At 55.5% G+C, this 15,339-nt stretch overlaps 1 protein-coding gene across 1 annotated transcript; it reads left to right on the top strand.

Moving 5' to 3' along the window:
• The first annotated feature begins 11,926 nt into the window (after positions 1 to 11,926).
• LOC131896848 (small ribosomal subunit protein eS27) lies at positions 11,927 to 12,262 on the top strand. The gene has a single exon (XM_059247657.1). The coding sequence runs from the start codon at positions 11,945 to 11,947 to the stop codon at positions 12,197 to 12,199; it is 255 nt and encodes an 84-aa protein (XP_059103640.1). The 5' UTR covers positions 11,927 to 11,944; the 3' UTR covers positions 12,200 to 12,262.
• The last annotated feature ends 3,077 nt before the right edge of the window (positions 12,263 to 15,339 follow it).

Below are 15,339 nucleotides of genomic sequence, written 5' to 3'. Positions count from 1 at the left end.
TAGACAACCAGGTCTAGGGGCCAGGCAGGCCAGGAACTCAACGACTAGCTGGTCTCCCCATGTCAGAGTCTGGTCCAGACAAGGTCTGTGTGAGAAAGCAGAGCCATGTCTGCCTCAGTAGTGCCTTCAGAACCTTCTAGACAGCCTGGGGAGGCTCTCTGTGGGACACCCAGCCACTCACGAGGCCTGGTTACATATTCCTGGGTCTATGTCTCCAGAGGAACATCAAAAGGTAAGGCCACCACTGTGGGGATAAGACCCTGGGACAGGAGCTCGTTATGGACAAGTGAATGAGTGACAGAGAGAGAGAATGATGGACAGTCCAATGCCACCCCACCTGCTGCTGCACACATGCCCCAGGGCAGGCTGCTCAGTGAGCAGACTGACTCAGCTTCTGTCTGTCCTCTTACAGTAAGAAACTAACCCTGATCCTCAGCCACTGTCAAACCGGAAACGGAGGCTTTGAGGGCCCTGGCCCTCGCAGAATTCAAACCCACACAGCCTAGGCCTCAGGCTCTGCTCCATCCACATTTTATAAGGCATGCCTCCACACAGTGCTCTCTCATCTGATCCCCATCCCCCACCACACCCCAGGGGGACATGCTCCAGCCTCAGACAAGGACCCTCCAGTGCAGAGCAAGTGGAGACCAAGGTCAGAGTCGCCGGAACATACAAGGTCTCAAACTCAGACGGCTCCAACAATCCCTCATCATCTCTTCCACACGCCAAAGCCGCCTCCTTCCCCATCATCAACGCAATAAAGAAGGGAAGGGGGAGGGGAGTGGAAAGTGGAGGGGAAAGGAAAGGAGGGGAGCCCCCCCCCCCACAGCCCGCAGCGGGCTCCTTTCTGGTCAGGGGAAAAGCCTCTAATGAAGGCCCTTCGATGCCGCTGAGCGGGCGGGTGGTGTCAGCCTGGGAGCCCCGCGGAGCTGCGGGCCGCGCATCTCTGCCCCCAATTAGCACACAGGTCCTCCATCAAAGCGTGTGCCTGCTGCCAGAGGCAGAGGCCACAGGGACGGCCCTTCCAGCAGTGGGAGGAGGCCAAGGCTCTCTGGCAGGCCCTGGCCTCTGCCCCTTGCCTTTCGGTTGGGGCGGGGGTAACCTAGCCCCCACCTCTCACCCTCTCCAATCAGCCAGCTCAGGGCAGACGCCGTCACCCCGGGGGACGCGCTAATGAAGATGGCCGACATTAATCTCTTCCCTCTCCCGACAGGTCAATTTATAGTTCCATGGGGAGCCCTGGCGCCCAGCCAGAGGGCCTGACATAACTCTCCCTGCTCCTGAGGAGGACATCAGGGGTGGGCTTTGATAGGCAGAGGGGGCTGGTGGTCCCTGGAACAGGTCTTCAGTCTAAGCATCCACCATTACCACCCCCACCAAATACAGGTGGCAGAGGAAAAAACCCAGGGCACCTGACCTGGAGAGCTGAGGGGGGCTGACTGACAGTCAAAACAGCCCTGGCCCCTCAGTTGGGGACCCTCCACAACAGGAGCCCTACACCCCGAAAGAGGCAGGCTTTCTGCACCTCACTGATCCTCCAGAAGCGTGAGAGCCTCTCTGCTCTTGCTCAAGTACGTTCCTCAAAGACTAAGTAAGAAGCTGGCCACTAGAGTCTGGCCCTGACTGGACCCTGGAGACCCATCAACCTACTCTCCCCGAGCTCCCAGGCTGCTGGTGGAGGCAGACCTGGGAGTACCCTACCGCGCTAAGCACCCTACATGAAGGTGTTGTCAGCAGCTGAGGGTACCTTGGGGAAGGTGCACTCTCTCCACCCTCCTGATGGAAGAGGAATGGGGGGGGGGGAGGCACAGCGGGGTGCTGAGGCTGAACAAGGGTGGGGTTCAGGGAAACAGGCTGTCTTAGCAGGGAAGACCCAAGAGCAGAGGACAACTGTCTCACAAGGCATCACACTGGCTGTGGGCAGAAGCTGAGAAGCCAGCCCAGCCTCAGGGGACTCTCTGGAGTTTGGCCTAGTTTAGAGCTGTGGACAGCTGAGTTCAGTCCGCCTGCTCAGAGCTGCATTTTTGAAAGACAGCTTGGTAATGGTGTCCCAGGCTGACAGCGATGTGGGGGAGGAGCAGCAGGTATGTCTGGGTCATAGGGAAAAGGAAGGACAGATGTCTTGGGGCCGAGCGGAACTTCACAGAGGACTGAAGGGACAAGCAGATACCAGCGTGTCTGGTAGGTAAAGACCTAGGGTCTCTAGTTTGGGTCCTCAGCGGGGAAGGGGTTACAGGCCTGGAATAGGTGAGGAATTGGGTCTGTGAAGCTTCCAGCAGGCCCCAAATGCCAGACCTGAGCTTGGGAGACACCGGGGACCTAAATATTGACTCCATGTCCAACTGTGAACAGCATGGGACTTGTGCTCTTGGAGTAGATCTTTTCCCAGGCAGGAAAGAAACTGGAGAGGGGCATTCTGTAGGGGAATAGTGAGGGCCTGGCAAGGGCAAGTGTGGGCCCAGAGGGTCCAACGCTGCTCCCGGCTGTCTGTCCTGCTGAAAGCACAAGACCTGGCTGCCCCAGCTCCCAGTCCCGGAGGCTGGCACTGGCCCTGCACTTACTAGGTACTATGTGACCTGCCCAGTGGATGTCCCTTTCCTCTAGTCCTCCTCCCTCCCTCCTCCTCCATCTAACCCCTCTGCAACCCTGGGGGCATCCCTTTTCCCTAGGATGAAGACTCAGGCCTCAGGTTAGGCAGAGTCAGAAGGAACCAGGGTCCTACTGACCCCAAAGCACACTGTCATGTAAAAGAAAGAACAAGGCCTAAATAAAGAACCCAGACGCTTACAGTGGCTGCATTATGGTGGCGGGACAATGGATGATATTTTTTTTCCCTTCTTTGCGACAATGAAATATTCATACGCTCACTCTGTTGCCTGTGTGTGCCTGGAGGGGGCTGCTGTGGCTTTGGTGTCAAGCAACCCTGGGGTCAAATCCTGGCTCGTCCAGCTCCTAACTGGAGACCAAGGGCCAGCCATCTGCCCTTTTGGCCTCTGTTTTCTCATCCGTACAATGGGGACAAACGCCCCTCACTCCAGCCCATCGCGCGCACAGTAGGCACGCAGCTAAGTGCCAGCCTCGGAGCATCACACCCCCGCGTCGTCGCCACCTGTCCAGCCTCCAGAGGGAACTCGGGACGCCCCCACGTGCCAGACGCTGGCGCTGGGCGGGCGCCGGGCGCCCCCCTCCCGCCTCCCCGCCGCGCCCCGCTGCCCGCTTACCCTGGCGGCCGGAGGGCCGGCATCGGTCCCGCAGGAGAGCCCGGGCAGCGGGGCCGGGCTCCGGAGCGCGGGCCGCGGGCGCGGGCAGGGCGCGCGGGGGCGCGGGCCGCGCGCTCCGGGCCGTGCGCCCCGCGGCCGCCGCGTCCTCGCCTCCAGCGCGGGCCCCCGCGCGCCCCGGCCGGCCCGGGGGCAGGCCCTGCGCAGCGCCGCGCGGGTGGGGGCGGGCCTCGCGGGCCCTGGAGAGGCGCCCGGGCGGGCGGCGCGGGGCTCCCGGCGGGGCGCGGGCGGCGCCGCTGCGGTGGCCCCGCGGCTGAGTGGTGGGGCGCGATTTACTGGCTGCAATTCCCGGCGCCCCTCGATGGCACTTAAGAGAGACCGGGAGGGAGCCGGGGAGAGCGGGCGGAGGGCGGGCGGAGGAGGGGCGGCGGGCGCCGTGCGCCGGCGGGGGAGGGGCGCGGGCGGGGGCGGGCGGGAGGTGGGGAGAGGCCCGGATGGAGGCGGCGGGCGGCCGCGCCGCGCAGGGCTGGGGTGGGGGGGGTGCCGCTCCACCCCCGCCCACCCGCGCCCAGCCCCCCGCGCGCCGGCGCCGCCGGAGGGGGGACCCGCCCCCCTGCAGTGCCCCACCTTCCACCGGGCAGCTCCACCCGGTGCCCCCATCACCACCGCAACCAGAGAGCAGAAACTCTTGGCCCAAGCACCAAATCCAGCCTGAAGCCATGCTTGGTTTGATGCGGTGGTTTTTGTTTTTTGCTTTTTTTTTTTTTTTTTTAATTAGAATTAATTCCCATGATTTAAAAATGGGAGCTTTTCTCATAAAAATCCACATATCCGCGCAGTTTAGAAAAGAGAAGGCTGGGGCAGATGCCTTCCCATCCTGCAGTGTTTCTTGGCAGAGATCTGGGCAGACAACACTGGCCTGCAGCTGTCCTCAGTGCCCAACAGGCCCACCTGCCGGTCCCTTAGCCCAGCGCTCCTGTCAACCTGCAAATCCCTGAGTCCTTGTAGACCCTCTCTGTAGGATGCCTGCCCTGCTTAAGGCCTTCTGTAAAGACTCTGCACTGATGGCACCCCCCCTCCCAGTGCCCTCAGCCCCCCAGGAGTTGGTGGCGCCTGCCCCGCCTGCCTGCTTCCTCACAGGCTGGCATCAATGTCTCTGAGGCTGCCTGTCACCACAGGGCTGCTGCTCTCTGGCTGGATTCTACCTCCATCCTGGCTCCAGGCCTAACCCACAGTAGGCACTCAGTAAGTGTTGGCTGAGCCGCAGCAGAAGAATGGCCGGGACTGGGATTCCAGGAGGCCGCCTGGGCCGTGGCGGGCCCAGGGCACCAGTCCCTGCAGCCGATGTTCATTTTTAAAGCCCCAAATGTTCGTTCGGGGCGGCTCTCGCCAACCAAGAAAGCTAATGATTTCCACGCTTCATTTTTTTTCTCCACCTTAATCCCACTGCCAAGGCTTCTGTGCCTCTGCTGCCGCTGCCCTCAGACTGGCATCCAGTCTCTCTCAGAAGATACAACCCACCTGGGGAATGTCAAGGCCATCTGGGAAGGCCCAGCTGTGCTATCCCAGTCTGTAGGAGGTCACTTCCAGGCCTCAGAACCACAGGGTCTGAGCGGAGCACTAGCTGCTGGCCCTGGAGAATAAGTAGCATGAGCACACAGATCCAGACCAGCGCAGCTCTGCTGAGTCCCCAAGGCAGGTATCTTAGGTTCATTTATTCCGCCACTCTTGAGCAGAGGAGTAGCAGAGAGCCTACCTAGAACTGCCCCTTTCCAGCCACCAGAGACAAGTTTTTGAAAAATATGTCACAAACCCACCGCCGCAAGGGTCTCATTTGGCAGAAATAAAACAGGTGAGACAAGCTACTCTCAAGATCATGAGGCTGGTAGAACACTAATCGAGGAAGCTGCACACCCCCCCCACACACACACACCCCACCCACACACACACACACACATCCCACCCCACCCCCACACACCCTGTCGCCCCAGAGTGTTTAGCCAGCAAAGGAAGGAAGACCTTGCTGCCCGCTGGATCTAGAGCAACATTCATGAGGTTAGGGGGCTGTCTGTGATGGAAGACAGGTGGGAACCTGCACCCAGGAACTGGTCCCAGGCCAGGCAATCGTGGAGCCATGCACAACCCAGGCAAATGCCTAAGACCCTGTCCCCAGCTCAACTACCCCCTGGACATAGCAGTTCTGTGGGTGCCCTCCTCCATGAAGGGACCAGGAAGTTAGCCTGGCTCAGGAAGCAGCTGTCCAGCACAGCCCAGAAACCCTCTTGTTGAGCCTCAGTGTGACCATGGCTCAGGGAAGAGTGACTCAGAGCCTATGCTTCTGTGGGCTTTGGGAGCATCAAGCAAGACAGCGAGCGGGCTACCAGGGAGGAGGAGAAGCGGGTGAAATGCTCAGACTCAGAGGTTGGGCCACCCTGGATTTAAACACTGATTTCCCAACCTCCCAGTTGTGACTGACTGGCTCGGGGCCTCAGTTGCCTTCTCGTTTAAAATGTGTAGGTGCCAATCATAAGCCCAATTTACTTAAGTGATTGTAATGAGCCTGTCATAGGACAATGCATGTAAAGTGCTCGGACAACTGGGTAGTAAGCGCAAGACTTAGGAATGGAAACAGTTACAAGCATGGTCCTCGCTCCCAGCCCAGGCCCCACTGCACCAGCCAGTGTGGCCTTGGGTAAGTTCACTGGACCTCCATGATCCTGTCTGTAAACGAGGTTATTGGTGACAGTCCCCACCTTACCAGGTGGTGTAGAAATTAAACTGGGGTAACTCAGGTCCCGTGTTTAGAATAGCACCAGATACTAGTAACACCCACCAGCATTCCATTGCCTGCTGTTACTCAGTCCCAACTTCAAGGAGACTTTCTTACTGTCCCCAGGGGACCATGAGGCTTTGCTTTGAAATTAGAATATAATGAGACAGGCTTATGTTCAAATTCCACACTTGTAGGTTGGGGTCCTCCGAGCAGGTCGCAGCCTCTCCAGCTGGAAGGCTTGATCACAGCAGCAGCTGACTCTTCCAGTGCTGCCCTGGTCCCCCACCCCGCCCTGGTCCCCCACCCTGCCCTGGTCCCCCACCCCGCCCTGGTCCCCCACCCTGCCCTGGTCCCCCACCCCGCCCTGCCCCCTCAGAGCTTGCATCTCAGTGCCCACAGCTCTTCCTCCTACAGTGGGGACCTTAGCCATAACTCCTGCAGTGTCCAGAAGGGGCAGCTCCTCTGCCTCAGAGCAGGACTAGATGGACAGAAAAGTCCAGAAGATGAGACTGGTCTGCACTGGAGGAGAGATGAGCCCTTGACTACCAGAGCAGCTACAGACAGATTGTTCTATGTGTAGCTGGGAGTCCCCGAGGCTGTCTAGGCTGCAGATCTTGGGAGTAGGTATTAGCTGGTGATTGGGAGACCAGCTGGGCCCCTGAAGTCTCAGGATTGTTCTAGAGACCATGGAAGGGGTCCCACCTGGAAAGAGTAAAGCAGAAACTCCATAGAGGGTTCTTCTGACCCCTCGGGGTTCGTTGTCCCCAACTCTCCAGTTTTACTGTCTCTATAGTAATAATTATTTATTAACATCTTTACTGAACTGTGTGTTACCTGCCTTCACCGCCCCCCTCCCCCCAAAACCCAGGAGTACAAGGGTTCAGATCTACTTTTCTTTTTGTTGTTGTTTGGGGTTCATTTAAGACAGGGTTTCATGTCTCCCAGGTTGGCCTTGAACTTACTCTGTAACCAAAGATGACTTTGAACTCCTCATCTTCCTGTCTCTGCCTTCCAAGTGCTGGAATTCCAGAAGTGGGCCACCATGCCTGGCTTCAGTATGACTTGATCCCTGCTGTATTTACTGCTCCCCTGAGCATGCAGGACAGCGCCAAGCACATAGTAGGTGCTCAGTGAATATTTGCAATGGAGTAAGAATCTTCAGATGGGGGCTGGAGAGATGGTTTAGCAGCTAAGAGCACATGACTGCTCTTGCAGAGGACCTGAATTCAGTTCCTGGCACTGTGCAGCTCACAACTGCCTATAACTCCAATTCTGGGGCTCCTGACACCATCTTGTGGCCTCTGGGGCACCTGCACCCACACAGCACACATACATACACACACATACACACACATACACACACACACACACACACACACACACAAAACAAGTAAACTAGTAACTCTTAAAATAATCCTCAGGTGGTGACATTAAGCCCTCAGGATGGGTCGGTGATGTCCCACTGCCTGTGCTCAGCCCCCCTACAGCAGTAGAACCAGGGAGGAGGACCTCAGGGGAGTTCCTGCCACTCAGCATCCAGGAAGTGACTCCTCAGCGCAACAGTGCTTCTTGGGCAGTTTTCTGGTTCACTGATCATTCCATGGCTGCCCAGTGACACAGAGAGGCTCCTGAAAGCCTAAGGCTCCCTTAGATACAGCCTTGAATTCCCCCTCTAGAGCCCAGTAGGACTTCCCCAGCCCACCCACCCTCTGAACTGGAGGGGCTTCTCAGCTAAGCCCCAGGATGTCGTGTGGGGGCAGAGCTCCCCGCCCCTCGCGTGCACATGGCACTCCCCCGCTACAGTTTACAAAGTGCGTTCACAGACATTATCACGTCGGCTCCTAAACGCCCCCTAAAAACCACAATAAATCTCTCGCTCTGGCTCTGGAGCCCACCGGCTGCTGCGTAATCACTGAGCAGAGAGGCCTCGGGGCCCAGAGCCTGCCAAAGCCGCCTCGGCGCCAGCAGGGGCAGAGGGGGATCCACGTGGGCGGGTGGCAGGTGGCGGGTGGCAGGCCCAGCTGGGGCGCTGCGGGAGAGAGGAGCAAGCCCGAGGCCCAATCCTACAAAAGCAGAATGTGCTGTCTCAACCCAGAAGCTCTCTTGGGAGAGGGGCCAGCAGCCACAGGATCCTGAGGACAGAGGCTGGTGGACCAAGGGACCAGGAAACACTATAGGGGGACCTGGAGGCTTAGTTCGCACTTGGGAACATCGTTGGAGATGTAGTGGAGCTGTAAGAATTGTTCTGTTGGGGGCCAGGGTTTGTCAGCCCCAGTTAGCTCTTCTCTTACCCTCTGCTCTTTTCCACCCCACCCCCACCCCCCTAGCTGTCCTCAGTCGGTGTGATCCTGTGGCTGGCTGTAGGGACTCCTCAGCAGATCTCTCCAGTGATGGGAGCCCCCTTCCATGCTGTTCTCTGCCTGGAACGTTTCTGCTGCCGTAACTCCCAGCCTTCCTTGAAGAAAATTTCAGAGCTCTCTTATACGGTAGACCCTCCCCAGAATTCAGAGGTGGCTCCTGAGACCCCCCAGCTTCATCTGAGTCCCCTCTGCTTGGATCAAGCCCCTTTTCCACTTAGTTCCTTGTGCTAGAGGGCTGCCACTCTGTCATCCTGCTGTGAGGTGACCCAGAGAACCCGGAATACAGAAGGGATAATCTACTGATGAGCCACAGAATCACAGCCACTATGCATGGGGACAGTCACCTCAAACTGATGATGACAACCCACATGACAGAGTCAGTAAGCTCCTGTGTTTACAGCTGGGCTCCTAGCCCAGGGTAGCCACAGAGGGGAGAGAAAAAAAAATCTCCCAAGTGCATGAGCAGAATCAGCCAGCGACTGTGGTCAGGTTTGGTTTTGTTTTTTTACATTTCCCTTGGTTCTCAAAGTTATAAAAGCTCAGCTTACAAATTGTGGAAAGTTCAGGAAAGTTTAACTAAGCAGGGAGAGGGAGGCTGGCCATCGGGGACTGAGGCTGCCCTGGCAGGCTTCCTTCCCGGGCCTCTCCTCTTGTTGGCCAGCTCCTGGGAGGCCTTGGGCTTGACTTCTGGGCTGCAGAGGCAGCTGACCTAACAGAGGGGGGTGGCTGTGGTGTTGTAGCGGGCAGGAAGCAGGTGGCATCGTCTCTGAAGCCTCCTGAAAGGAGGCAGTTCTCCCAACGCCAGCCTACACAGGCCTGGGAGAGTGGAGCACTGTAGGCCCTGGAAGGCTTAGCCCTGAGGTATCTGAGGCAAAGGAGCAGGAAGCTAGAGATAAGAGGTTTGTGGGGTAGTTGTCCATGTTCCCAGAAAAGACCTCTGAGTCCACACGCAGAGACTCAAGTACGGTTCTGACAGCCTGGTTGCTCCCGGGCATCCCAGCTCCTTTCCCCTGCTAAGGACTTGTATATCAAATATCAAATGTGCAAAAGCCTACAGCTGCTGTAAAAGGACAAGCATCCCACTTTTACAATGAGCAGAGTCTATACAGATATTTTTCCAAAGGAGAAATACAAATGGGGGCCGCCAACAGCTCAGAAGGTAAAGTGTTGGCCTGACATGTACAAAGCCCTAGGTGGGGTCCTTAGGAGTGTGGGGCACCCCTGTAATCCTGGCACTCAGGAAGTGGAAACAGGAGGATCAAAAGTCACAGTGAGGTGGTTCCTTGGGTAACAAGCCTGACAATCTAGGTCCAAACTCCTAGGCCCACGTGGTAGAAAACGAGAACCAAGTCCTGTGCGCTCAAGTTGTCCTCTGATCTCCACACAGGAGGTTGTAGCACCCGCACACATAGGCACAACAATAAATGTAGTAAGAATTTTTAAACAAAAATTCAAGGTCATCCTTAGCTACATAACAAGTTTGAGGCCAGCCTGGGCTACATGACACTGATTTAAAAAAAAAAAAAAAGATATATAAATAGCCAATTAACATCATTAATGATTGGTCAAAACACAAAGAAACATTGTTTCATACCCTCTGGGATGGCTGTTATTGAGATAGGAGGGGTTGGAGAGATGGCCCAGCGGTTAAGAGCACTGGCTGCTCTTCCAGAGAACCCCAGTTCAATTCCCAGTACCTACATGGCAGCTCACAACAGTCTGTAAATCTAGTTCCGGGGGTATCTGACACCATCGTACTTTCAGACATTCAGGCAAAATATCAACGTGTATAATAAATAAATAAATACATTTTTAAAAAGAAAGATAGGAAATAATAAGTGTTGTTTGCCAAGTGGTGGTGACACACATTTTTAATCCCAGCACTCTGAGTTCTAAGCCAGCCTGGTGTACAGAGCAAGTTTCAGGACAGCCAGGGCTACACAGAGAAACCCTGTCTCAGGAAAAAAAAAAAAAAAAGTTCTGGCGGACATGGGGAGAAACCAGAATCTGTGACTGATACCAGGAGTGTAAAAATGGTGTGGGAACAGTACAATCCCACACCTAGTCACATACACCCAAAAGAAGTAAAACTATATTGAGGCATGGTGGAATACATTTGCCACCCCAGCACTCAGGACAGTGGGATCAGGTGTTGAAGGCAGCCAGGGCTACACTGTGAGACCCTGTGGAGAGATGGCTCAGGAGGTAAAATCCTTGCCCCATAAGCATGATGACTTGAATTCAAAACCCCAGTGCACCCCGCAGCAGCACGCATCTGAAATCCCTGCTCTCCTGTGATGTGATGGGAGGCGGAGTCAGGAGGACCCTCTAGAGGCTGCCAGGCCAGCTAGCCTGGCCTACACAGTGGCCAACAAGAGAGCCTGTCTCGATAAAGTGAGAGATGAAGACCAGCACCCAGGGTCCTCCTCCAAGCTTCACATATGCATCCTGGCGTGCATGCACCTGCACATACAAATGCATACGTACTTTCTTTTTAAAGAAGGAGTGCTATTGAGGAAGACACTTGATGCCAATCCCTGGCGCATGCACACTCACACACACACACACACACACACACACACACACACACAGTCAGAAAGGAAGGAAGGAAGGAGAGGTGGGATGGGGACTGGGAGAGGACATGTTTCCACATTATAAATTGTGCAGGAACGTTTAGAACAGCATCATTCACAGTAGAGAGAAGACTAAAACAACTAGGTGTTCACTTCCAGCCAAATGGTGGTAAGCCCATTCCTTGGACTATTACTCGGCTATGAAAAGGCACGAAATACCAGTGTGTGCTACTACCTGGATGAACCTTGAAAGCATGCCACACTACGTGGGAGAAGGCAGCCGCAAAAGCACACAGGTTGAATGCTTCTTTTTTTGGTTTTTGATTTTTTTGTTTGTTTGTTGTTTTTGAAATATTCGAGACTGTCAAAACCATAGAGACAGAAAGTAAATTATTAAATTAGTGGTGGCCAGGCCAGGAGCTAGGTAAGGAAGGAATAGGAATGGCAGATCATGGTTTCTTGGGGGGTGGGGGAGGATGATTAAAATATTCTGGAAGTAAACAGTACTGGTGGTTGTACAACTCTGCCACAATCACACGCTTTAAAGATGTGGAGCCAGAAGTGTTGGTACACATCTGTAATCCCAGCACTTGGGAGACTGAGGCAAGGATTTTGAATTCAAGACCAGCCTGAGATAACTGTATCTGTGGATATAATTGTCAAAGAATGTGATGTCATCACAGTAACAATATGATGGAATGTATATAAAGTTATTAAAGAAAAAAATAGGAAAAAAAAGTATTGCCATATGTAAATTGTATTTCAATGAAGTTTTTTTTTTTTGGTTTGGTTTGGTTTGGTTTTGGGGGAGGGGGTTGAGACAAGGTTTCTCTGTGTAGCTTTTGGAGCCTGTCCTGGAACTCACTCTGTAGACCAGGCTGGCCTCGAACTCACAGAGATCCGCCTGCCTCTGCCTCCCGAGTGCTGGGATTAAAGGCGTGTGCCACCACTGCCCACCTTCAGTGAAGTCTTAAGAATGTGGTCCTCCTTTTCCGGCGGTGACGACCTCCCTACGAGAACATGCCTCTCGCAAAGGATCTCCTTCATCCCTCTCCAGAAGAGGAAAAGAGGAAACACAAGAAAAAGCGCCTGGTGCAGAGCCCCAATTCCTACTTTATGGACGTGAAATGCCCAGGATGCTATAAGATCACCACGGTCTTTAGCCATGCACAAACGGTAGTCTTGTGTGTTGGCTGCTCCACTGTCCTTTGTCAGCCCACAGGCGGAAAAGCAAGGCTGACAGAAGGATGCTCCTTCAGGAGGAAGCAGCACTGAAAAGCACCTGATTCAAGATGAGTGGGAACCATCCCAATAAACACATTTTGGATATAAAAAAAAAAAAAAAAAAAAAAAAAAAAAAAGAATGTGGTCCTCGCATTTCAATTTTATTCCCAGCATCCTCAGGATCCAGCTTTGTGACCTGGTCAGGCTCTGCCACTGCCCCTTCAAGCCACCGCCCTAGAGCAACGTAGTAGCAGTCTACCAGACAGCAGACACTTCCATATGGGAGACTTGACACACTTTCTCCATCGTATCCCCCACCTCCCCCACCCCGCCTCAGGCCTGCTCTTCCTGGTCCCCAGAGAGGCCCTGTCCGGTCCTCACCCTCACTTTGGGCCCAGATACATGACTGTCAATTACAGGAGAGCAAGGACCTAGTCTGTGGAGTTCATGGGAAGCTGGGTGCTGAGGTGGAACAAGATGGGTGAGAGGATGGGAAAAGAAGGAGGGACACATTGAGAGGGAGGAAAGAGAATATCCAGATGAGCCCACGAGCAACCCTAAGCCCACCCTCCATCCACAGCAGAACAAGGATCTCCAGGGATGGGCCCCAGGAACTTCTGAGGTACAGAAACAGAGACCCCCAGCTGTCATCTACCCTGGACTGCCATGCTAGAGCCTGCCTCTTCGTGTGGATGGCTGGGGCCACAGTCATCCCCTACGCCCTGCAGCTCCTTGTCCCAGCCCATCCTTAGGTCTCCAGGCTCCCTTAGGGTCCGACCAGACTTCTTGGCAACCCCAACGCCCTCGCTGGCAAACAGAAGATTCTCTTCTGCAGATGCCTCAGCGCCCTGCTTCCGCCTTGCCCCTCCCCAAATCCTGTCTACCTCAGCAGCCAGTGGGCTCCTCCCAAATGGTACATCCAGGGGCCTCACCATCTGGCCCCACTTCCTCCTGGAGCTCATCAGCTACCACCTGGCTCCTGCCAGGCCAGCGCTTCACCGCCTCTTGACTGTGCCAGGCCAGATCCCACTCTGGGCTTCGGCTCTTGGCTTTAATCTCTGCCTGGAAGGGCTCTGCTTGCAGAGGTGACACCTCCCTCCGTCTTTGCTCAGATGGCACTTTCGCAACCAGACCTTCCTTGGACACCTATTTATAAATGAAAAACAAACTATCCACCCATTTCCCTTCTCTGCTTTATTTTTCTCTCTGGCACTTAACACTCTTGATAACAACATATGTTCCTTTCTTATTATGTTGGATTTTTTTCCCCCTGTTTTTGGTGGGATTTTTTTCTTTTCCTTTTTTAGTCCATCTCCCTTAGAATGTCCGTGAAGAAGGGTTTTGACATCATCTGCCTCTATGTGTCCAGGATGAACTGGGGCCTGCAGGACACTGATGAGGTACTCCAAAACGAATTTAGAATGGACCAGGTGTGGTGGCCCAAGTCTTTAGTCCCAGCACTAGGGGGTCAGAGGCAGGCGGATCTCTATGTAGAATGGATGGAGTAGTGAATAAATGATTGAGTAAATAAACCTCCCCAAGGGTCCAGGCTTGCTTCTGGATGGGCCTGGGCTACCCTGAGGCCCCGCTTAAATCAACCTGTCCCATGATCACCTGGATCTCTGGTCTCTCCTGGTCCCATCCCCTGGGGAACTGCCCCAACCCAAGGGTTACCTGCCATCTCTTAGACACTGATGACAGCACAACCCCAAGTGGTCTCTGGGTGAGCTGAGTTCAATGGCAGATGATCCAGTCTGGAGTCACTCTAGCAGCACCCTCCCAAGCTGGCCTGGGCGAACCCCAGCCACCGGCTCCTCAGGATGCACCCAGAGGCCCATGCTGCATCTCTCCACCCATGCTGCATCTTCCTCCATGCTGCATTTCCCTCCCCCCCATGCTGCATCTCCCCTCTCCCTATGCAGCATCTTTCCTCCCCCCCCGTGCTGCATCTCCCCTCTCCCATGCTGCATCTCTCCTCCCCCCCCCCGTGCTGCATCTCCCCTCCCCCATGCTGCATCTCTCCTCCCCCCATGCTGCATCTCCCCTCTCCCATGCTGCATCTCTCCTCCCCCCATGCTGCATCTCCCCTCTCCCATGCTGCATCTCTCCTCCCCCATGCTGCATCTCTCCTCCCCCCATGCTGCATCTCTCCTCCCCCATGCTGCATCTCCCCTCTCCCATGCTGCATCTCTCCTCCCCCATGCTGCATCTCCTCTCTCCCATGCTGCATCTCCCCTCCCCCATGCTGCATCTCTCCTCCCCCCATGCTGCATCTCCCCTCCCCCATGCTGCATCTCCCCCTCCATGCTGCATCTCCCCCTCCATGCTGCATCTCCCCTCCCCCCATGCTGCATCTCCCCCTCCATGCTGCATCTCCCCTCTCCCTATGCTGCATCTCCCCTCCCCCATATGTTGCATCTCTCCTCCCCCCTATTGCATCTCTCCTCCCCCCATGCTGCATCTCTCCTCCCCCCATGCTGCATCTCTCCTCCCCCTATGCTGCATCTCTCCTTCCCCTATTCTGCATCTCTCTCCCCATGCTGCATCTCTCCCCCCCATGCTGTATCTCTCCTCCCCTATGCTGCATCTCTCCTCCCCCCATTCTGCATCTCTCCTCTCCCCATGCTGCATCTCCCCTCCCCCATGCTGCATCTCCACTCCCCCATGCTGCATTTCTCCCCCTCCCCCTATGCTGCATCTCTCCTCCCCCATTCTGCATCTCCCCTCCCCCCATTCTGCATCTCTCCTCCCCCATTCTGCATCTCCCCTCCCCCCATTCTGCATCTCTCCTCCCCCCATGCTGCATCTCCACTCCCCCCATTCTGCATCTCTCCTCCCCCCATGCTGCATCTCCCCTCCCCCCATGCTGCATCTCTCCTCCCCCTATGCTGCATCTCTCCTTCCCCCATTCTGCATCTCTCTCCCCATGCTGCATCTCTCCCCCCCATGCTGTATCTCTCCTCCCCTATGCTGCATCTCTCCTCCCCCCATTCTGCATCTCTCCTCTCCCCATGCTGCATCTCCCCTCCCCCATGCTGCATCTCCACTCCCCCATGCTGCATTTCTCCCCCTCCCCCTATGCTGCATCTCTCCTCCCCCATTCTGCATCTCTCCTCCCCCCATTCTGCATCTCCCCTCCCCCCATTCTGCATCTCTCCTCCCCCATACTGCATCTCCCCTCCCCCCATTCT

This window comes from Peromyscus eremicus, chromosome 20, assembly GCF_949786415.1.
Source record: "Peromyscus eremicus chromosome 20, PerEre_H2_v1, whole genome shotgun sequence".
Classification (NCBI taxonomy): domain Eukaryota; kingdom Metazoa; phylum Chordata; class Mammalia; order Rodentia; family Cricetidae; genus Peromyscus; species Peromyscus eremicus.
This window is presented reverse-complemented; position numbering and strand designations above follow the sequence as displayed.

Excerpts from the sequence above, each read along its gene's own strand:
- LOC131896848 (XM_059247657.1), top strand. The coding sequence starts at position 11,945 with ATGCCTCTCGCAAAGGATCTCCTTCATCCCTCTCCAGAAGAGGAAAAG.